The sequence below is a fragment of the Ailuropoda melanoleuca genome, chromosome 1, assembly GCF_002007445.2.
Source record: "Ailuropoda melanoleuca isolate Jingjing chromosome 1, ASM200744v2, whole genome shotgun sequence".
Classification (NCBI taxonomy): domain Eukaryota; kingdom Metazoa; phylum Chordata; class Mammalia; order Carnivora; family Ursidae; genus Ailuropoda; species Ailuropoda melanoleuca.
Window position 1 is genome coordinate 71,887,292 of NC_048218.1, and position 24,589 is coordinate 71,911,880.

The following is a 24,589-nucleotide window of genomic DNA, read 5'->3' on the forward strand; positions in this document are numbered from 1 at the left end:
CTGCTTCCCCTGAACCCAACGGCACTGTGGAGAACTCTAGGATACCTCTACTTTCTCCTCTGTACCTGCTAATTTCCTACTGAGAATTCCCCTTACATTATGACGCTTCTGTTTCAAAAATCTTTATTTAGCACTTACTTGACACATTCTCACAATCTATCCTCAGTACTGAAATAAGAACACATCATTCTGTACCCTACCTCTTCACTTCTGCCCTCACATAGGAATTTTGTTCTGTTTCTTGGCTTGCTTACTTAATTATTATTTTTTTTCTCAAGACTTGTCCTTGGACAGGATGGAAGGGTGATATGCTCTCTGATTTCTTGCACATCCCAGATATCTTTCTTTACCCTGACAGGTGAATAATATCTTGCCTGGGTATAGGATTTGGAGGTTATGGTCCTTTTTTTTTTTTAATGATGTCTAGTTGCTATTTAAAGTCTAATGCTAGTCCACTGTAGGTAATTTGTTCTCTTTTGTATATAATCTTTGTCTTCAATTTTGGAGTTTAGAAGTACTACCAGGGTATGTCTATATGTTTGTCTTTTTTTCATTAATTTAGTATGGAACATAGCACTTTTAATCTCTCTTCTTCTTGTCAGGAAATTTTCTTCTATTGTTCATTTAATTATTGCCTTTGTTCTGTGTCTTCCTTTTTCCCTTCTGGAATTTCTATTATTCACATGATAGGCTTCCTGGATCTATCCTCTCAGTCTCTTATCTTTTTTTTCCTGTGATTCTTGTATTTGTTATAATTTTGCTTTGTTCTTTAAGATTTTTTTTGCATCCAGTTTTTCCAAACCACAAACTCAGGTTCCAAAAATGACCATTAAGTCTCTCAAATCACCTCTTAAATGTTAAGTTCTGAAATCAAGTTTTGGGATGGAAATGGCCCTTAAAAACATTTCCTTTTTTTTTTTTTTTTTGGTGGTGGTGGGGGGAGAGGAGGGCACATTTGAGTTTTCTTAAGTGCATTCATTATTTGTAATGTTTTAATGCAGGTTTCATCCATCTTCGCAACTACTCTATTTTGCCTGTCACGTGTTCTGATTGTTCTGCTTGATCTTTTCCTATTTAGCTTCTGGGGTTTCTTAAATAGATTGTTATATTTCTCTGTCAGATGATTGAGGCTCAGGCCTGGGCTGAATATCCCAAACAGTTGAATTTCTGGAGTGATAGAGCGCAAAATTGTCCTGTGTTGCAAAGCAGCCCAACTCTTGGTGCCTTGCTGAGGCATGTGAAGGATACCTCTTAGCTCTCAGGGCTCCAGCCTCAGGGTAGAAAAGCTCTTGCCCACAGGTTAGCTCTTCTGGAGATTTTTGTAAGTACTTTGGTAGAAACCTGAAGAAAGCCATGTTAGGGATAGTCAGCCAGGTGTTATATTATTTATTGTTCAGTGGTTGCTGTAGGAGTCACAACATCTGTACCTACCCTTTCAAGAAGGCTTACAACCATAAAAATCCTCTGCCTTCTCTCCTTTATGTTATAGTTGTCATGTATATGCAACAAATTATCTTAGTTTCCCTTCCTATAAGAACGTCTTTATTTCTTTTAATTTCTGAAGGATACTTTCACTAGCTATAGGAGTCTGAGTTGACTGTTCTTTCTTCAGCACTTCAAGGATATTCCACTAGCATCTTGCCTCCATAATTTTTTATGAGAAATCTCTGATAATTCAAATAATAATTCCCTAATATATAATATATTGTTTTCTCTAGCTGCTTTTAAGATATTTTCTTTATCTTTGTTTTTTAGAAGTTTGATTATAATGTTTTTGGGTATGGTTCTCACTGAGTTTATCTTGCTTGGGATTCACTGAACTTCTTAAATTTATAAATTTAAATCTTTTACCATATTTGGGAACTTTTCTGCTTTATTTCTTCAAAATATTTTTTTCCTATTCTCATTCCTTTCTCCTGTCCTTTCTGGACTCTAATGACATGAATATTGTTATTCTTCCATCTCTGTTCTTTTTGTTTTTAAATTTTTCCCTTTTTTTTCAGATTGTATAACTTCTATTGAACTATCTTCAGATTCACTGACTCCTTTTCCTGTCATCTCCATTCTGCTCTTGAGAGCATCCAATGAATTTGTTACTTCAGTTATTATATTGTTTGAGTCTGAAGTTGTCATTTGGTTCTTATTTATAGGGTATATTTTTTTTCTCTTGAGAACTTCTATCTTGTCATTTATTTTAAGAGTGTTCACCTTCACCTCATGGAGGAGGCTTATAAGAGCTACTTTAAAAATATTGTTTAGTAAGTCCAACATCTGGGTCATCCTTGGAAAAGCAACTGTTGATTTTTTTTTCTTGAGAATTGACCACATTTGCCAGGTTTTTTTGTATGTTGAATATCGTGAACATTTGAACTATTATATTATGAGACTTTGGACCCTGTTAAAATCCTCTGAGAATGTTGAGGTTGTTTGTTTGTTTGTTTGTTTGTTTGTTTGTTTGTTTTAGCAAGCAAAAATCTAGGATATGAGAGGTGATTAATATCATAGTTCAGTTCTTGAGCCTTCGTCTCTTCTCTGGGTTTGTTCTGCACTTGCACAACTCTGAGTTGACTTCATATACTGGTTAGTCTTGTTGTCTCGCTTGTCTCCTTTCTTGGATCTGCCCAATAATTCTTCAGCCTTCAGGCTCTTTTTTTGTGGTTTCTCTGACTAAAAAGACTAAGTTTCTCTTGGAGTTTTAGCTTCCTTCACAGCTGTGGGACTGGGGTTCACAGTCAGGTCAAACACGTGAGAGGAAAGAGAAAAAAAAAGCCAAGAATATCACCACCTTGTAGATTGTTTCTCCAGATTCAACTCCCTTGCATATTCTGCCTGCTTATGTTTACTTTTCAAAATCCTTAGATAGTTGCTTTTTGTATTTTGCCCGTAGTTTTCCAATGTAATCAGTGGGAGAGATAGATTTTAGTGGTTTTATTCTAGTTTGGCTGAAAGTGGAACCACCTGATACTATGTTAAATCAGTGGGATTTTGCTAAATGTTTACCAAGCTAACAAATGATGGAAATAGATTTGAAATTTGCCTTTTTATTTTTTCCTTCCACTCTCCGGAAAAAAATATACTGGTAGGTTATGAAGTAACCAGATGAAAGGCAACAAGAATCACAAAAGGGATCATGAATCCATGGAGGATCAGAGTGAGAGACAAAGAAATTATTTCTTTCCACACCTAAAATAAGTTCTGAACTCCTTACCCTGGTTTTCCAGGGCATACACAAATTGATTGTATTTCTTCAACCTCATCTTGCTATACTCCTCCTTCCCTGTAGGTGACAATCTTCAGACTGCAATAACAGTGGCCAGAAAGTCTGGAATGGTTTCTGAAAGCCAAAAAGTCATTCTCATTGAAGCAAATGAAACCACTGGGTCCTCATCAGCATCTATAACTTGGAAATTGGTAGAAGACAAGAAACACATTGCATACAGTAATCAGGTATACCTAAAAACAGAACTTCTGCCATATTATGGCTCACAGTGTTAGCTACTGAGCAGCTTTGAGCAGCTGAGAGGTACAGGTACCTAGGGTCAACATATTTCTCCAAATGTCTAACACATATGCTGTCTGAAGAACTCCTATCAGTTTCTCATACTGTCTTACTGAGCTTTAATGTATAGTGCTTTCCTGGGTGCTGGGAAGAATCCATTCTTTTTTTTTTTTTCCCAAAGAATTTGTTTATTTATTTGTCAGAGAGAGATAGCACAAGGGGAGTGTCAGGGGGAGTGTCAGGCAGAGGGAAAGGGAGAAGCAGGCTCCCCCCTGAGCAGGGAGCCTGATGCAGGACTCGAACCCAGGACCCCTGGGATCATGACTTGAGCTGAAGGCAGACACCTAACCAACTGAGCCGAAGGCAGACACCTAACCAACTGAGCCACCCAGGTGCCCCAAGAATCCATTTTTTAAGCGTAATAAAGTTGTTGGCTTTATATGAGAACGAATGTAGTAAGTGGGACTGTGAATCTAATTCCTCATCTTCCTCTTGCTTGCTAGCCATCCCATTGGGTCCATAGGAGATTTAGTCCCTGGGAAAGAAACTGCTGTGTGCATTGGAAAATTAGACTATGTCTTCTGGGTGGGAAAAAAGCTTTATTCATTTATTCCCAATCTTGTCAGTATCTTATCTCTATTGTGTCCTTGTGGGATAATATTAATTCTATAAGAAAACAAATTGTAAGTTCTCACTTCAGGGAGAGATTTGTTAAGCTGCAGTGCTCTGTATTTTACACTTGAAATGTGTGAAATGTGCTCTTCTCTGGGACTCACCAAGATCAAAGCAGGATGAGAACAAGACATGAGTAAGTGTTATTCTCCTATTCACTAGAGGCTGTGATGTGCAAAGATTGATCCAGCAAAGAGAAAGTGCTTCTCTGAGGAATCAGGGCTGGAGTGTGACTTTTAAAGAGAGACCCCAGACTGTCATCACTGCCTTCTCTTTGGTATATTTGCTGTCCTTTACCACTCTATCAAGTATCTAAAGTAACTGTGTCTTGCTTCGCAGGATAATTACATTAATATCAGGGAAGAAGTCTCTGATAATGGCAGAGAAGGAAGTTACCATTTTGCCTTAAGTGGAAAATCCTTTCAGGTTATAAGTCAACATTTCAGCAGCCTACTGCCAAAGGTAAGTTCTAAGAGGCTATCAATCTCCCAGTAAAAATGCTGATGATGTCACTTACAGAGCATGTTCCTAAGTAATTTCAAGCCTTTCAATAGGTAAGATATACCTATTGAATATATCATTAAAGATGCGAATATTTTTGTTGTCTCATTTCCTACTAGATTAAAAATTAGTGAATTTCATTAGCCAATTTCTTATCATCTATAGGAATAAAGTATTAGGGACTTCTCAAGTCATAAAGATTGCTTTTGGATGGCTGTCTTTATATTACCATGTGAGGGGTCTCCTAGTATAGTGGAAATCCAGCAATTATACAGGAAGACAGGCCAAGAATAGAGGAGTTCTATTAGGTTTTTGATAGAGAGCCTGTATACAAAAGAGGGTCAAACTTAACACTTTTCTGATGAAGAACGAACTCATAGTGGGGGCAGGTAAGTTTTATATATAACATGTACACCAACTAGAAAAAGACTATATCCAGTATAATCCAAAGATAAATTGTTTTTATTTTATTTTATTTTTTATTCAATTGCTTATCCTTTTAGGTACCATTCAGGGAAAAAAAGAATAAATTCTTTGAGGCTGATCGAACGTTAAGCTGGAGTTTCTGTCAAGAAGAGCAGGGAATGTGGAGCTCTAACACAGAAGAATTTAAACTCTATAGGATAAAGATCGGGTGGATGGAGCTGGTGTAGGTTTAATATATCCAAACCATCAATGTTCCATAGCTCAAATTAGGCTTGGAATATCAGCTGAGTTTCAAAATTGGTCAAGTCCAGATGGCATGGTTAAATCAAAGACCACAAATTGTCACTATTTCATCATTAGGCTGTTTTTCTGCTAGTTCTGAACAATTTTCTGAGAAGCAGTTACCTTCTTTCCTTTTCCTGGGATGTTAACTTCTGGATATCTTGCAATTTCTCCTACTCTGCTGGTTTAAGATTCCATTAAGCTTGGGTTTTTATTTTTTTAAAGATTTTATTTATTAATTTGACAGAGAGAGATAGCCAGTGAGAGAGGGAACGCAAGCAGGGGGAGCGGGAGAGGAAGAAGCAAGGCTCCTAGCGGAGGAGCCTGACGTGGGGCTCGATCCCAGAACGCTGGGATCACGCCCTGAGCTGAAGGCAGACACTTAATGACTGCACCACCCAGGTGCCCCAAGCTTGGGGTTTTTTGACCACATTCGCTATGGCAGCTCAACTAAATTCCTGAAGATCATCATTTTAATCAAATATTTTTATTACATCTTTACTGATTTTTGGTCTCCTTGGTCACTTATTTGATGACCAAGGTCTCAATGTCTTAAAATCCAAAAATGGACTTCTTGGAAACAAACTATTTTTGCCATTCATGGATTTTGTTACCCAGTCAGTGTTCTGAGTATTATCAATTACCTCATGTATGGCTAACTGACAGGATAAAGTTTCTCTTGTGTTCCTTACAGATACTGATCAATGGGACCATCTTTGCAAGAATGTCTCCCGGGCAGAAATCCAGTCTGGTGGAAGAATTTCAGAAACTGGAGTAGGTTCTTTGCCATGTCAGGTGGTATGAAGTGCCTGGAGGCATGACAGTCAGGGAGTGTGTAAGAGGTACAGGAAGTCACCTACTTTGGCTAAGGCAGTGGTTCTTAACCTAAGTGCATATGACAGCCACTTTAGGAGTTTTAAAAAAGTAGCAATACCAGGATCCCATTGTCCCAAGACTCTGATTCAGTTGCTCATGTGAGGCTTGGACATCAGTGTTTTTTCAAAGCTCCTCAAATAAATCAATTTTGCATCCAGAGTTGAGAACTACTGGACTAGAACATATGGGGCATGAAAGTGTGTGGTGAGAAATGGACCTGGAAGTGTGGTTTGAGTTCAGCTCCTGAGGTACAATGAGAATTTAGACTTTATTTTTCTAAGTTATCATCACAGTTCTGATGTAAGGAGATCCATATGGCAAGAGATTCACATAACCTTAAAAATATTTAAACATTTATATGACGGAGCATCCTTTCTGTCTTAAATCAGAAAAATAATTCTCTTCTAACACAAGTGTCTCCATTACAGAATAGACCCATAATTTAGGACCCATTATTTCTTGTTAATAGAACCCATGGAGTCCTGCAAGCTTTCTTTACGTATGGTGCTGGACCACAAAGATGGGACTCTTACTCCTACTCATTCCCACTTCGTCCTCCTACTTGATTTAGTCACTAAGCAAGCTTCTTGATTTAGAAAGCCCGGTCTTCTCCACATGGTTGACAACCCAGATAGTAAACAAGTTGCCTTCATATGACAGTGTGGAGGAGAAGTATAGCCAATTCTGTAAATGCTGTGACAGCACTCCCATCCTAAAAAGCAGACTATCCATAATCTTTGTCAACAATGAAAGCAAGCAGTCTGTACTCAACCTCAGAAAGTGACCCTGAAGCAGGGATGTGTTTTCTTTCTTCAAAGTCTGGGCCCGGCACTACATTTTTTAGTTGAGTGACTGCTAACGTGGCAGATCTCCCCTCCTGTTACTATTAACAGCCCCAACAGGTAATTTTTGTTTCTTGTTTTAGAAATTATAAGGCATTTTTCCCATATAGCACTTCACTGAATACTTATAACACTTTGTAGGAGAGAAAAATGTAGCCAAAATGGCCAAGTGGTCAGGTCAAAGAGCTCAGTCTGGTTTCAAATCCGATGCCCTCTTCACTGTGCCATGGTGTCACATCATCTCATCTAAGTGTGACCGTCCCACTTTACAGCCAACAAAGCTGCTTCCTAAACAGTGATGTGCAGGGTCTCCCTGAAGTGCTTGGCGTCAGGAATGGTGCACTGCACTGCTGAGTCACACTTCACTTTTAGTCAAACTGGACTCTTAGGAAAACTCCCTTAAAATAAATAATCAGTTCAAATCCTCAGTAATGAAGTTCATCTTATCTTTTTAATGAGAGAAATTAGCATGTAAAATTGCTTTGATATCCCTTACATTTGACATGATTCCCTTTTAGTTACTTTGTAGGTATGTGTGGTGACGGGGCCAATGACTGTGGGGTAAGTAGCTGCCAGCGTGTGGGGCCATAGTTGCACTAGGACAGACCAAGACTTACACTTGATTGTGCTTGCCTGGAGTTCTTTAGAGATAATATTCCTGGGATATACACTACCTCCATTCTTCCTGAAGGAGAAACTGATGTGGAGGGTTTGGGAGGGTTTGACCAAAGATGCACAATGACTCAGTGGTTGGTATAGACCAGATGGGCTAGAATATGGCTCTGGATTCCTCCCTTCTTTGGCTAAGTGTCCCAGTGCCATCTTTTTCTTATATAGTAGGCAGAGCAAAAATCTGGTCATCTCCTGGCTAGTGCTTGGTCCACAAGCCACTCTGTGGCTAGCTTGACAGGCTTTTCTCATGTAGCCTCAGGAGAGATGTATGAGAGTGTGTATGGAGAGTAAGCTGACCCTTTGCTTTCAGGCTTTGAAAATGGCTCACGTGGGCATCTCTTTATCAGAGCAGGAGGCATCTGTGGCCTCACCTTTCACTTCAAAAACTCCAAACATTGAGTGTGTACCTCACCTTATCAAGTAAGTAGAGGCTTTCCACCAGCATTGTTTTAATCTCTCTTAACTTTGAGGTGCCGATCCCATTGTTCTGCCAGAGAAAGAGCAGGGAAACTTTGTGTCACTGGGTGGGGAGGGTGCTTTGCAGACAATGCAGTCAACCATTCTACTCCCAAGTGGACTCACCAGGAGTTCAAAATAACTGTGGGACAACAGTGGCATTTCTAATGAAAATCACTCAATAGGTTATTTTTAGAAAATTGGAATCTGGAACTTGCTACTACTTTGAAAGTGTCAATCATTCTCTTATTATTGTTATTTTTACACGGATCTCCTTAGATGCTTTTTGATGGGGAGATGGATAGAAACTTTCTCTTCCCCACTTGCCCTCTTTCCTTCTTGACTCTTTATGCTACTTTGGAATATCCTTCCCATCCCCAGTTTTCAAAATATTTGCTCATCTTTGCTGGTCCTACTAAAATTTCCCTTGATTCTTTATATCTGCCTTCCAGCATATGTCCTTCTGCTGTATTTTATTTGAATGATAGAGATGGTTAGCATTGTGGCTGTTTTGGGCTATTATAACTAGCATGTATTTATAGTTTGTGAAGTGCTTTAATACTTACTATCTTATACTTCAAAACAGCTTGGAGATGTAGGAATGGTCACTATTTTCTTTTGCAAATAATGAAATTGAGGTTCAATTGATGTGCTCAAGCTCAAATAGCCATATAGGACTAGAAGTTTTATTAAAATTGATTTTATTTCAATATGGTCTATCTACAAATATCACACTATTCCCACCACATTAAAATAAGAATGATTTGGCTAGCTCCTCCTAATTTTTAAAAAATGTATGCATGTATTCAACAAATATTTATAGAGTAGGCACTTAGTGCCAGGAACTGGTGGAGGCACTGGAGACCCAGAAGAAAGTAAATCACACACCCCTTGATCTCATAAAGCTTTTTTCTGGTGAAGAAGTCAGGCAATAAACACATACATGGATAAATCAAGGGTAATGGGAAAAGTAGGAAGGGGACTGGGGAGGTGGAATTGGCTACTGCAGGTGGGTGGTATATGAAAACCTTTCTAAGGAGGTGAGAAATGAAGAGAAACTATGTTCTGGTAGAGCAAATGATAGCAGCAGAAACCCAAAACAGGAAAAAGCCCATTTTGAAATCAGGTTTTGGAATCCCAGGGAAACATTATGACCAGAAGGAAATTGAAACTCTATTTTCTTTCCAATGAAGGAGATAAAAGTGACATTTCTATTTTATGGTGTTTATACATACACTATTCACTCAAAGTCAATCAACAGTAACAGAAACAAGCATGCTCATTGTTTCCGATCTATTTAAATTCCATATATGACTAATTTGAGTGCAGGTACTGGTCTAGTCCAATTTCAGAAAAAATTGGGATTGCCAAAGGAGCTTTGAATGAAATGAAACACCTGCATGAAAATAGCCCCCAAGCGGGCATCTTGTTTAAATCCCTTAGTTCACAGATGAAGAAACTGTGATAGAAGGAAACTGACCTTCCAAATGACATCAGTGTGTAGGTGTGGGATCTGGGACCAGTTCCCAGGCCCTCTGACTCTGGGCTGACATCGTCCCCACAGAGAGGACAAGACTAACACTTGACCAGGACTCCACAGCTGGACCAAGCCTGTGGACCTTGGCCCGGAATCAGTGTTTCCTGAAAATCTAGTCATTTAGCATATTCTGACAGCCAGCTCCCACTGGCTCAAGGCTGTCTAGTCTATCAGACAAATAGCCGAGTAATCAGGCTTTTGAGTTTTTTCTCCTGTGCTCAGCTGCACAGCAGAGTAACTGACCTCATTTCTTTCTATTCCTTTCATTTCCTCACTTTTTCATCTCTTTTCTCACACAGGGAAGGACGTGCAGCTCTGGTCACCTCGTTTTGCATGTTTAAGTACATGGCTCTGTACAGCATGATTCAGTATGTTGGTGTTCTGCTGCTCTACTGGGTATGACTGGGGACCTGAGCTCTTGGTTAGTGAGGACCAACACAAGGGGCGGTGCCCTCCCAATCTGCAAGGCCTCTTCAGGAAGAATGTGTGTGGGGGGAACTTGGAGCACCAATAACCCGTCTAAAACTACCTTTATTTTGAAAGTAAATCAGAAATAGATGAATGTACACAGGAAAAGTTGATGGTGTCAATTCTCTGACTCTCTGACAGAGACATTTTTTTTTTTTTTTATGCAGGGGTCACTGAGAATCAGAACACAGCACTTTCTCTCTCGCTGTTGCTTCTGCCTGCTTGGACCAGGTCTCTATCTTCCTGGTTCCAGTGTGGCTCTACCCTATTGTACCATTCATTAGAGAGATGATTCTCTGATTGGGGTTGCTGGTAAATGTTTCATAGCTGGCTCTCCCTGGAAAAACAAGCCCTGGTTATGAATGTTTGCCAACTTGCATGGTGTAAATTCTCCCACCATGGCTGGTTTCAAGCTGTCTAGCTGCTGTCACTGAGCGTGGAGTTGGGAAGAGACACACAGTAGCATGCCCTTATGTAGCACTTGCACCACAGAGATACAAGAGTTGGAAATATCTTAAAGAGCATGGATAACAGCACGATGTAGGAAAATGATTAGGAAGTGCTGGGTTTGGGGTATTTATTAGCTTTGTTTTTAGCATAACGTATTTAATGGTAGATTTGTATGACTTACATTATTCTAATGGCTGCATTTAACAATCAGTTCAAAAAGATCCCTGAAAACTTAGCAGTTAACTCATGGGCTGGTACAAGCAGCCCATGAAGGAATCTAAGATTCCTTAGATTCACTTCTATATCCTGCCCTCTCGCTTCTGGATTGAAGGTTTTAGTTCTGTTATTTTCAGCTTACCTGTAACCTTTCCCACTCATTAATGAGTAAGCTGGGGAAGGAGAAACTATGTACATAAATGTGGCCCTATTTTGGAATCCCAGTAACTCATACTATAGAGTTAAACATGGGTTATCATTATTCCTTTTCACTAAAGGGGGGGGGCAAGGAAGCAAGTTACTTGAAATCAGTAAGACCTTAACACTTATTTCTCAAGAATACCAAGGTGCTTCATCAGAACTTTCCAACAACGCCCAAAAATGCAAATACTGGGTTCAGTTATTCTTTTTCCATAGGTAAAATTTTGGTAAGATTACTGCATACTTAACACTTGTTTCTCTTGGGAACCCACTGTTCTATTGTACCAGACCAAACCTTGACTTCTCTGCTAACAGATAGAAAAGAGATCAGAGATGAATCTAGTACAGTGAAATGTCCCCCTCAACAAGGGGATACTGAAGCACAAAGAAGCCAGCCCAGAAAGCACACGAAGGTGGCCTCCTGGCTAGAGAGGGTTTCACAGCCTTGTCTTCGGTACTCTCACCAACATGGACAGGACCCTGGCTGCACCATCTTCTTGTAAAATCCTATGTTGCAGTGACAAAATGAATGCGATTGATGTCAGACTTGCAGGTCATGACTTTTTTGAGTCACTTTCCTTTTTATTTTCAGGAGACAAGCAGCCTTTCAAATTACCAGTTTCTGTTCCAGGATCTGGCCATTACAACTCTTATTGGCATAACAAGTAAGACATTTTTAAAACTTCCTTTGCTCCCCTCAATGTGCTTCCCTCTGCCCCAGATACAGAGAGGGAAAGAGGAAATAGGACTTCTACTTTTGGGAGTTGGGTTGAAAGAAAAGTGTTATCCAAGGAAAATATGGCTAGTTCTTTTGCTGTTTTCCACAAAATACAGGGCTTCCATAATGGCCACTAAACATTTAAAATGAAAAACGCACTTTCAAAATCAGGAATGCTGACTTCAGTATGCTTCCTGGTATAATTACAGCTAAAATGTGCCCAGTTTATAGAAGCTGAGTGGTTTCTGTGTTTTCCAACTTTAAATTGAGCCTTTTGGTGTTTTGAATGGAGATTAAAGATAATCTTTCCATTAGGCCACTCCCACTCCTACCTCTTAATTGTCTCCCCAATTTTTCTGCTGTAGGATTTCCCCCCAACACATCCACTCCCCATCGTCTTTATCACATTCTCTGCTTTCCTCTCTGTTAAATATAAATGCCAACAATTCCACTTGTACTTTTAATCCTACCTCCTCCTACCTTCTCAAGGGTTTTATTTCTGTAATAATCTCTTTCTCCACCATCATCAACTTTTCTCTTGTCTACTGGATCATTCTCATCAGCATATAAATATATTTTCTTATCTTCTACCAGATCTGATATTCAACAAAATCATTAGCTACTGACTGAGTGCCTGGTTTGTACTACTTGCTGAAATAAGCACTTAGAGTACATCAGTGAAAGAAAAAAACAAACAAAAATTCCTTTCCTTACATTCTAGTAAAATTGTACCACTATCTACCTAGCTGTTCAAAGACCTGGAGCCATCCTTAGTTTCTCTTTTCATTACCCTTCATACCCCATACCTGTGAAGTTCCAGTTGCTTCTACCTGCAGAAGCTGTCCTGCAATTCCCCTCTCCCTCCGCAGCTCTGTAACCTCTGTCACAGAGCAATGCAACCTCCCTGTGGATTCCTGCAACCACTTCACAACTGATCTTGCTTCCCCTCACCCCCATTTACTTTTCCAAGGGTAGTAAGAATGTTATTTTTAAAAGGTAAATTTTACTGTCATCCACTTGCTTAAAATGCTTTGGCCTCTGCCTGCTTCTCCACCTTCTCTTCCAGCCACAACCCTACTCACTTGTTCCAGGCACCCCAGTCTTTCAGTCCCTTGAGCACGGCCAAGCTTGTGGTCACCACAGTACCTTTGTTTTTGCTATTTTCTTTGCCCAGAACACTCTCCCCTTCTATCTTTATATGGCTTTGACTTTTTCTTGTTATTCAGATCTCAGCTCAAATGTCACCCCCTTCAGGAAGGTCACTTTAAGTCATCACCAAGCCAGTTATTCTCTATCGCACAGTTGTGCTTTATTTTTTATTTTATTTTATTATTTTTATTATATTTTTATTTTTTTGGTTACCAAATTTTATTCAAGAACTCATACAAATATTCCAGATAAAGTTTTTTTTTTTAAGATTTTATTTATTTATTTATTTGATGAGAGAGACAGCCAGCGAAAGAGGGAACACAAGCAGGGGGAGTGGGAGAGGACGAAGCAGGCTCCCAGCGGAGGAGCCTGATGTGGGGCTTGATCCCATAACGCCGGGATCACGCCCTGAGCCGAAGGCAGCTGCTTAACCGCTGTGCCACCCAGGCACCCCTCCAGATAAAGTTTTAATCCTCATCTTCTTCCTCTTCCTTGTCCTGGTTAATCTGGAAGTAATGCAATCGGCAATTCTCTGTGCTGTTACCAACTACACTCAACCAATCACATGATTATTCTAATTCAAATATTTTTTGATGAGATATTTCAAATGCCTTTTGGAAAAACCCACTTCAGAAGTTACCATAATCTTGCTCTTTCTCCTTTCAGTGGTTACAACCTTGCCACAGAGATTCCCAGCTTTTCTATTCATTTTGATTCTCTCTTGAAGAAACTGCCCAAAATTGGCAGCATCCACGATTCCCTCTTCTACAGGGTGGGTGCAGTCAAGGGCAAATTTCAGAACTTGCATTTTTTTTTTTTTTTTTGCTCTCCTTTGCAATAAGCTTTTTCACAGGTGCACGGTGGCAATGGAGGCAGGAAGCGCAATTGTGCCCTGTTTTCTTCATGTATGGTGGTTTTCACAGTTTGAAATTATGATATTTATCTATATTTTTATTTGCATTTTCCTGCTTCCCTCTCCGAGAGTGTGTGCATTGTGAGAACAGCACCTTGTCTGTCTTGACTACTGCTGTGTTCCCGATACTATTGACAGTGCCTAACGTATCCAAGGGGCTCATCAAGTACTTGTCAAATCTCTGAAAAGAACACCCTCGGACAGTCCATACTGTTAAGAGAGTTCTCCTGCATTTCAAGGCAAACCTATTCCTGTATAACTTCCACCCATCCCAGTTTTGCCATTTGTGGTGACACAGGGTAGCCTGTGTTTTCTCCTAAGGACAGTCTTTCTTCCAGATTTTTGCAAACAGCCCTCTTTTCATAATTGTTCTCTGCTCAATAACAAGCATCTAAAGGGTTTCCTCAGTTTTTTGATAAATACTTGATTATTTTTTGTTCTTATGATTATTAATGTATATTCATTGTGAAACAAAGATGGAAAACATTGCGAGATATAACAAAGAAAAAACCCACCTTTATTCTACCATTCAGAGATAACCAATTAATGAATTTTGATATTTACGTGTAAATGAAGAAATTTGAATTATGTTTTCTATATAGTTGTGCATACATTTTGTCATTTAATTTTATAAGTACTTTTTTTAAGGTTTTATTTAAATTTGAGTTAGTTAGCATATAGTGTATTATTAGTTTCAGGGGTAGAGTTTAGTGATTTATCAGTTTCATATAACACCCAGTGCTCATTCCATCAAGTGCCCTCCTTAATGTCCATCCCCCAGTTACCCCATCCCCCCACCCACATCCCCTCCCACAACCCTCAGCTTGTTTCCTATAGTTAAGAGCCTCTTATGGTTTGCCTCCCTCTCTGTTTTTACCTTATTTTTCCTTTCTTTCCCCTATGTTCTTTTAATGTCATTAAATATTTTAATTCTTTTTTTATTGTGGTAAGATGTATATAACATACAATTTGTTGTTTTCAACATTTTTAAGTGTCTAGTTCAGGAACATGAATGACATTCACAGTGTTATGCAACCCATTACCACTGCCTACTTCCCAAACTTTTTCATCACCCCAAACAGAAACTGTACCCGTTAAGTAACAGCTCTCCATTGCTCTTCTTCCCAGCCTCTGGCGGGTAAACTCTAATTTACTTTTGGTTTCTATTAATTTGCTTATTCAAGACATTTCATATAAATCAAACACAATATTTGTTCCTTTATGTTTGGCTTATTTCAATTAGCATAGTGCTTTCAAGGTTTGCCTATGTTGTAGCCTGTCTCAGAATTTCATTCCTTTTTCATGGCTGAGTAATATTCTATTCTATGTCTATACCACATTTCGTTTATCTGGTTATTTGTTGATGGACTTGAGCTGCTTTCACTTTTTGGCTATTGTAAAGAGTGCTTCAATGAACATCTGCATAAAGTATCTGTTTGAGTCCCTGTTTTTAATAATTTGGGGCATAAGAATAGAATTGCTGGGTGCTATGGTCATCATATATTTTGCTCTTTGAGAAACACCCAAATTCTTTTCCAGAGTGACTACATCATTTTCCACTCTCACCAGCAGTGTATGAAGACCTCAATTTCTCTACAGTCTCATCCACACTTGTTATTTAAGTAAAAAAAAAATTATTTTCACATCCTAGTCAGTATGGAATGGTATCTTATTGTGGCTTTGAATTTATTTCCCTAATAACTAATCATGTTGAGCATATTTTCATGTACTTATTGGTCATTTGTATGTCTTTTTTGGAGAAATGTTTGTTTAAATCTTTTGCTCCTTTCTTAACTGGATTTTTGTCTTTTTGTTGTTGAGCTCTAGAGTTCTTCAGATGTTGTGGATGTTAAAACCTTCTTAGATACATTTTTGCAGACATTTTCTCCTATTCTATGTTGTTTTTTCCTTTTCTTGATAATGTCCTTTGATGTACAAAAGTTTCTAATTATGATTAAGTCCAATGTATCTATTTGTTTCTTTTATAGATCATGCTTTAGGTCTCATATCTAAGAATACGTTACCAAATCTAAGGTCCTGTAGATTTACTGTTTGTTTTCTAAAAAGAATTTTATGGTTTTTGGCTATTATACTTAAGTCATTGATTCTTTTTTTTGTGTGTGTTAATTTCTCTATATGGTGTGAGTTTGGGGTCCAATTTCATTTATTTGGCATGTGGAAATCTAGTTGTCCCAGCCCCATTTGTTAAAAAGACTGTTCTTTCCCCCATTGAATAGTCTTAACACTCATATTGAAAATCAATTGGCCATGGATGTATGGGTTTATTTTTGGACCCCCAGTTCTATTCCACTGGTCTATATGTCATTACCTTACGCTTATTACCACAGTGTTCTGATTACTTTTTTTATGGTAAGTTTGAAATCAGGAAGTATTGAGTCCTCCAACATTGTTCTTCTTTTTCAAGATTGTTTGGACTATTCAGGGCCCCTTATAATTCCACATGAATTTGAAGATCAACTTTAATATTCTGAAAAACAATCGTTTGAATTTTGATAGAGATTGTGTTGCATCTATAGATCACCTTGGATAATGTTGAAATCTTAACAATATTAAGTCTTCCAATCCGTGAACATCTGATGTATTTCCTTTCATTTATGTTTTGCTTAATTTCTTTCAGCAACGTTTTGTGATTTTTAGTGTTCAGCTCTTTCTTCTCTTTGGCTAAAATTATTCCTAGATATTTTATTGTTTTGGATGCTTTTGAAAGTGGAATTGTTCTCTTAATTTCTTTTTAAAATTGTTTATTGCCAATGTATAGAAACACAATTAATTTTTATGTGTTGATCTTGTATCATGCAATGTAGCTGAATTTATTAACTCTAGTAGCTTTCTTTCTTTCTTTCTTTCTTTCTTTCTTTCTTTCTTTCTTTTTTTAACAACGTAAGTAGGAGTTTATTTTTTTTAAGTAAGCTCTATGCTCAGTGTGGGGTTCAAACTCATGATCCCGAGATCAAGATTGCATGCTTTCCCAACTGAGCCAGCCAGATGTCCCTCTAGTTACTTTCTTGTGTAGTCTTTGGGATTTCCAATATACAGGATTATGTCACTTGTGAATAGAGATAGTTTTACTTCTTCCTTCCAATTTGGATGATTTTATTTCTTTTCCTTTTGTAATTGCTCTGGATAGAACTTTCAGTACAATGTTGAATAGCAGTGATGAAATGGGCATTCTTGTCTTGTTCCTATCTTAGGGGGAAAGCTCTCAGTCTTTCACCCTTGGGTATGATGTTAACTCTGACATAACTTATAATCATGAGGATTGCATGTAACATCCTAAATTTATAATAATCTAGTTTGAATTGATACCTTAACTTTAATAGCATGCAGAACTCTGCGACTTCACAACTCTGTCTCCTCATTCTATATTGCTGTTGCCACAAATTACATCTTTATCCATTGTGTGCCTGACAAAATAGATGTATAATTATTTTTTCTGTGTTGTCTTTTAAACCATGTAGGAATAAAAAGTGGAATTAAAAACAAAAAATACAATAATACAGTCTTTTATATTTGCTCAAATAGTTACTTCTACTGGACAAAATGAAGTGTCAATGAAGAGGTAGAAATTATAAGAAAGGATTCTTTAAAAAGAATTTCTTTTGGCTCCTTTCCATATTTTCTATCTCTTTATTGACATTTTCGTTTTGTTCATACTTTGCTTCCTGATTTCCTTGAGCACATTTGAAACATTTGTTTTAAAGTCTTTGTCTAATACATCCAATGCCCAGGCTTTATTTTGGTTGTCAATTTATTCTGTTCCATTGAATATTATAGTGCCATAACTCCAGAAATCAGATTTACCCTTTTCCCTAGGACTTGACAGTTTTTGTTTTGCTATTTTTTTTTTAAGATTTTATTTATTTATTTAACAGAGAGAGACAGCCAGCGAGAGAGGGAACACAAGCAGGGAGAGTGGGAGAGAAAGAAGCAGGCTCCCAGTGGAAGAGCCTGACGTGGGGCTCGATCCCAGAACTCCGGGATCACGCCCTGAGCCGAAGGCAGATGCTTAACGACTGGGCCACTCAGGCGCCCCTATTTTGCTATTTTTTGAAGACCGTCAGAGTCCATTTGTTTAGTAACTTCCCTAAACTATTTTTGCAAAGAGCGTCAGTTATCATGTGTGGTCAATGAAATCTCTGTTCCTTTGGCTTTTGTTCAGCTAGTATTTTGATTGAGATTTTCTCGACCTCCATGAGTTTAAAACCATGAACAAAGAAGAAACTCTCCCAGTCTTTGCAGATTTGTTCTGTGCTGGGACACTTCAACACTTAGGCAGGCTTGCACTGAGTGCAAGATCACCCAGAGCTGAAAACTGAGGGGCCGTTCTGGTCTTTTCTGAGTATGTATCATACCTTAGGTGTGTGCATGGCTTTCTATAGTCCCTAATATACCATAATTTCCCAAAGGAACTTTCTTTAACTTTTCTTTATTTTGGTTGTTATTTAACGTCTCAACTGTAATCTTTTGCCCCAGGTGATTGTGGGTAGTTGGTTAGGATTACAATGTTTTCAAGCAGTGTATGCTACCATCCTAAATTTCGCATTAGGTGAGAGAGATAAGCACCTTGCACCAGTCCTTCAGATAACCTCCAGACAGGTTAGAACAGATTTACACAATTTGTGATGAAGTCTGCTCTTTTCCTCCTGTGACAAGACACCAGAGTCTTCCCCACATTGGGAGTGTGAACAACTAACTTTGAGATTGCCACTGAGCTGAAGAGGGATATGGCAAGGGCAAGTAAAAATGACACAAAGCCTTCCTACCATTTTTAAGTTGCTTTTTTTTTTTAAATTTAGCGATTGATTGCTATAAGCCTTTGTTTTTCAGAGTTCTGACAAAGTTAGTTTTGATAGTTTCTGCTTATTTTTCAGTGTTTTTGTGGAAGGATGGGAACTTGGAGCTTCCTGCTCTGCCATTTTTCTGATGTCACTCCTCATTTTGTCATTGAATATTTTAAAGCATTACTTCTTAGTGACTGCATGTTGTTTCATTATATAGATGTACCGTAATTTACTGTAAATGATGCAGTAATGAACATCTTTATACATCTCTGATGTTTTTTAGATTAGGGTAAATTGCCAGGAATGACCATGTCAAATGTTGTGAACAATTTTCAATCTTTTCGTATTTATTGTGAAATTGTCCTGCAGAAGGTTTGTGTCAATGTACATTCCCACAAGCAGTGTAAGAGAGTATGCATTTCATCATGCCCTCGTTTATAATTTGATGGCCTTTGCTCATTTAATAGGCAAAAATAAAAGTCTCTCCTGATTGTTCTGTCTGCTTTCTTAGGACTTTCTCATATGACTTGAGTTGGAGTCCATTCATTGTTTCGTTCCCTCAAAAAAAACGATGTACTTCAATTTGTCAATTTGCTTGGATGGGTGGGCCCAAGAAGCTACACTGTTCTTCTGATGAAGAATAGAACATTTTCCTGCTCTCACAAATATACAACTTGAATTTATTTTGTAGTGAACTTGAATGGTGCCTACCCGAAGCTGGTGCCTTTCAGGCCTGCAGGACGGCTGATCTCCCCACCTCTGCTGCTCTCTGTGATTTTCAACATTCTTCTCAGCCTGGCTATGCACATTGTGGGCTTCATTCTGGTTCAGAGGCAGCCTTGGTATTCCATGGAGATGCACAGGTACTGTCACAGCCTCGATTCCCGCATCTCACCTTCTAATTTCTATCAAACATCATCTGGTCCTTACGACAGGAAGCAAATGGTTCTTCATTCTTCTAGAAGCATTGGCTTCTTTAAGTCCCTTGGGAAAATTTCCAGTGATCTTCTCTTCTCTGTAGCACAGTTTGAGGATGTTATTCATTGGCACTTGCCTTTGCCTGTCTTGTGTCATAATGATCTATGACCGTCATTTATATCTAGGTGACCATGCATTATAGTTTGCCCCATCAGCCCCCCTTTAAGCCTGATATAATAATGAAATTATCTGTATTTAATGAATTACTGAAGTATAATTGGCATACAATGTTATACTAGTTTCAGGTGTACAAGCTATCGATCTGACAATTCTATACATCATTCAGTGCTTACCACAATAAATGTGACCATCTGTCACTATACGTTATTAAGATATCATTGATTATATTCCCTATGCTCTACTTTGCATCCCCGTGACTTATTCAGTTGTAACTGGAAGTTTGTACATCTTAATCCCCTTTGTCTATTTTCCCCATCCCCCCTACTCATGTCTCCTCTGGCAACTACCAGCTTTTCTGATGGTATTTGTCTTTTCCTTTCACATTCAGATCTGTTCCTGTTGTATGACAAATTATATGGTCACCCTATTTAAAAATGTTTAGAGAGCTTAAGCCATGAGAGGGAAGAAGCATGGCTTACTCACATCTTTCCCTCATAACCAAAATACACATGATGGGTATCTAATTTATTGAATATATAACTTGCTCTATCTATCTATCTATCTATCTATCTATCTATCATCTATCTATCTTTTATCTATTTATCTATCCAAAATATAGATCTGTCTGTGCTGTTTCCTTCTCCTTACTTTTCAGTATATTCTTTCCCAAAGTGTAAGTCAACTCCATTGAGAGCATGGAGTCCTGTAGATACCAATGTTCCATAAAGACCTGTCATCTTACTTCATTACCTTTTTTGTTTCCTTTTTAGTGTCTGCACACTGCAAAATGAAAACATCTCAACATTAATCATTTCTCCAACTGCTCCAGAAAAAATTGGAAGTAATGGTGCCTTCACAAGCTTTGAGAACACTACCATATGGTTCTTGGGAACAATCAACTGTATCATTGTGGCTCTTATTTTCTCTAAAGGAAAACCATTTAGGCAGCCCATCTATACAAACTGTGAGTAGCATTGTATCAGATCAGAGGTGAGAGGTCACCAGAGGGAACAGATATCCCCAGGTCACTCAGGGAGCAGCTGCAGAGTTGATGTTCATCTTGGGTTTGTTGATTTTTACTCTAGGGCTCTATACAACACATCCAGCCTCATCCTTTGCTCCTTCCCTCAAAGCTGCATTAAATTCTAGGGTTTCTTTCTCTACCCTTTCCTTTACCAGAAGTTTGTATCTAGGTGTCTTTTCGTGGCATCACTCCAAATTGGGACGGCTCATTTATTTCCTTACTTGTCAGCACGTGTCAGAATTCATCTGGGAGGAGGTGGAGAGAAGTGTCATGGTGTTCAGTTGAAACATGTCTCCTGCCATGAAGACAATGGTTGAGATGCATTGTGTCTTTGGCAGCCTGGGGGTGGGTCCCTCCTGAAGGAACCTGGCCACAGTGATTGTGGAGACTCTTGGCCAAAGTACCTGCCACCTCTTCACATTCTGGGCTGGGGTGGGAGCGTGTTAGGAGAAGTGGGTGACCTGACTAGCCCTTGGGACATTTATTTGTATACCACCACTGCCTCTCTAATTGGGAAAATTTAGAAGCACGAGTTGAAGAATCAATATCCTCATAAAAATTTGTTTGTTCAGAGAAAATTATTTTGCCCTTCTCCTTCTTAGGATGAGAAAGCAGTCAAATGTTGACCTGTATATGACTCCAATTGAAACATTTGACTGTTTACAGCCCCCCCCTTTTTTTTCCAGAAAAGGATTTGAGGCAGGTGTTTTGCCTTAAAGAGACTCAGATACTTAAATGTCTTCAAGGCATTTTTTGAAAATATATTATGTCAACGTTGCTCTCTCTATATTTCCTATTTTATTAATTGAAACTTAAAACATGCATGTGAAAATTTCCACTTACCTCAAGGACATGCATAGAAATTGTGGCGGTGAGACCCGTTGCATAGAAATGAGTGCTTTCCATTTATAACGCTGCTTGGATGTAGAAATCAAGTAAATTTAATCAGTGTTAATCTAGAATATGTCTATTAATAGATGTGACACTCTGTACTCTGATTTCTCTAAATGATAGCTTGTGTTCTTATTTCCTCAGATATATTTGTCCTTGTGCTGGTCATACAGCTGAGTGTGTGTCTATTCATTCTATTTGCTGATATTCCAGAATTATATAGGCGTTTGGATGTAAGTGTTATCTCTGGGATACGATGATGGTTTATAGTTATATAACACCCTGATTTCAAGAAGCAGGTCACAATTGCAATTGACACAAATTCTTGACACTGATTATTCTTTTCAAATAGTAGAGTTAAAAAGAACACTGAATTTATTCGTATTTTCTATTTAAGCTGACCAGGAAATAAGATTCTGTCTAGTCTTGATTTCCAAGTATTTCAGAAACATTGAACATTTTTCTTTTAAAAGATCCCTGTAAGAATGGAGAAATCTATTTATATGTATTCTCGTTCAAGTGTGAGAGATTTTTTTCCTAAATCCTTCTGTTTTGAAGCTGTTGAAAACAGTTTGCGTATAACACTTTTTCCATTAATTCTCAACTCTGTATTTACATATTTTCAAAAAAACTATTTAAAAACATGTTTGTCTATATATTCATATTAATGTCTGCAAAACTTGCTTGCAAAGAGCCATAGCTTACCTCATTAATTGTGTTAGATTGTGTAATTTTGAGACAATAACTCTTTAAGAGACAAATTTTACATATTTGAACAAGGGAAAATATATATTTCTATTCCTTTAACCTATACTTTTGAATTAGAAGTTCATTATTACCAAATGTCCTTTAGACAAATAAGTAGACTAGAGAAAAGATGGTAAAAGGAAATAAGATTTTTTACTTAGTGCTACGTGAGCCTACCGGGCCACCTCTCCATGTCAAAGACACGTTTCACAAAGGTCAAGATCCTATCTTATTCATTCTCATATTTTTTTAAATTTTTTTATTATATTATGTTAGTCACCATACATTACATGTAAAGTTCGTTGATTCATTAGTTGCGTATAACACCCAGTACACCATGCAATACATGCCCTCCTTACTACCCATCACCAGCCTATCCCATTCCCCCACCCCCTTTCCCTCTGAAGCCCTCAGTTTGTTTCTCAGAGTCCATAGTCTCTCATGCTTCATTCCCCCTTCTGATTACCCCCCCTTTCTTTATCCCTTTCTTCCCCTACTGATCTTCCTAGTTCTTATGTTCCATAGATGAGAGAAACCATATGGTAATTGTCTTTCTCTGCTTGACCTATTTCACTTAGCATTATCTCCTCCAGTGCCGTCCATGTTGCAGCAAATGTTGAGAATTCGTTCTTTCTGATAGCTGAGTAATATTCCATTGTATATATTCATTCTCATATTACCATTGCTTAACATAGCCCATGGCATGTAATAGCAAGAAATGACTGACTGTTGTAGATTAGGTTCCTACATGAAGATGAGCACTAGAAGCTCACAGTTCATTGCAAACCAGCAAAACCTTCACAAACCCTTCTTGACATGCGACATACAAACTAATGTCTACATTTGGTTTTCATTTTGATAATTGTGTCACTGTGGCTAACACTGTAATTGTCACTATTGTTAAATATCTCCACGAATTAGCATAAGCACTCATGGAGATAATCTTTGCCCAGTAGTTTTGTAAGTGAGTTAAAACTTCTTAATTGTGCAAAAGTTAAGGTTAAGACATGTTGGGTTTAGTCACAGTCTTTAAAAGCAAAGACTCTTATGAGTCTTATGAGGCTGATTTCTCCGGTACGAGAAAATGAGGAGTCTGTTTAGTTTGGGGGGAACCTGTGTGAGGTCATTGCCAACAAGACTGCAAAGGAGTCTGCAGGGAATTATTGCTCACCTTAAAAATATTTTTCTTCTTATTACACAAAATTGTGGGTACATTTTAGAAAGTGAGTATGCAGGCAAGAAAATTGTAACATTATTCACTATACCCTTCCGTCTTTGAAACTTAATATATTATAAATGTGCATTGACTGATTTATGAAGTTTATTTTAAATGGAGTCATGCTGTTTTATAACCTAGTTATCACTCATTTTTAAAGAAATTGCATGAATTTTTTAAATAGAGAATATATTCACACAGTTTAGAATTCAAAAGTTAGAAACTCTATATCCTCCTATCCTTTTTCCCCAGCTGCCACGTACCCTCTCTGGAGGCAACTGATGACACCACTTTCTTTTATATACTTTCAGGCATATTTTATACATATGCATACACACATATATATCATTTTTGCACAAATAGTAGCAGACTCTTACATTTGTCCAGGTCCTCTGAGCTGGAGACGGCAAGGTGAGACGGGATGTGTAAGCCAGTTTTGGAGGAACTGCCCATAAGGGAAAGAACATTAAGAAGCCAGAAAAGGAGGGGGAGGGTCCCACACTAATATGGGGGTCTGACCTCCATGAAGGAGGGAGAGAGGTAAGGAGGGCCAGATGAGTAGGGTTTCACACTGCAGGGCAGTTCTTTTTTTTTTTTTTTTTTAATTCTTTTTTTTTTTTTTTTTTGGAGGATTTCATTTATTCACTTGAGAGAGAGTGAATGAGAGAGGCAGGGGAGAGCACGAGCTCAGTGGGGAGGGGCACAGGGAGAGGAAGAAGCAGACTGCCCTCCGAGCAGGGAGCCCAATGTGGGGCTCGATTCCCAGGACCCTGGGATCATGACCTGAGCCAAAGGCAGGTGCTGAACCGACTGAGTCACCCAGGTGCCCCAGCAGCAGGGCGGTTCTAAGAAAGCCCAACTACAGTTGCCCATCAGAGGTGTCTAGTGTCTCACAAGAATGAGTATGGTGAGAAGATCGGCCATCCTCAGTTA

The 24,589-nt window shown here is 38.4% G+C and overlaps 1 protein-coding gene and 1 pseudogene across 1 annotated transcript in view; one reads left to right on the top strand and one right to left on the bottom strand.

Moving 5' to 3' along the window:
* The window catches only part of ATP13A4 (ATPase 13A4), a 129,679-nt gene that overhangs the window by 94,778 nt on the left and 10,312 nt on the right, over positions 1-24,589 (top strand). Inside the window, exons 18-27 of the mRNA XM_034671400.1 lie at positions 3,284-3,447; positions 4,511-4,633; positions 6,075-6,154; positions 7,617-7,659; positions 8,081-8,190; positions 10,063-10,159; positions 11,691-11,763; positions 19,372-19,543; positions 20,549-20,742; positions 21,838-21,926. Of these exons, the coding sequence (XP_034527291.1) occupies positions 3,284-3,447; positions 4,511-4,633; positions 6,075-6,154; positions 7,617-7,659; positions 8,081-8,190; positions 10,063-10,159; positions 11,691-11,763; positions 19,372-19,543; positions 20,549-20,742; positions 21,838-21,926 (1,145 nt within the window). The remainder of the gene's footprint in view (positions 1-3,283; positions 3,448-4,510; positions 4,634-6,074; positions 6,155-7,616; positions 7,660-8,080; positions 8,191-10,062; positions 10,160-11,690; positions 11,764-19,371; positions 19,544-20,548; positions 20,743-21,837; positions 21,927-24,589) is intronic.
* Positions 13,433-13,870, bottom strand: LOC109490296 (annotated as a pseudogene).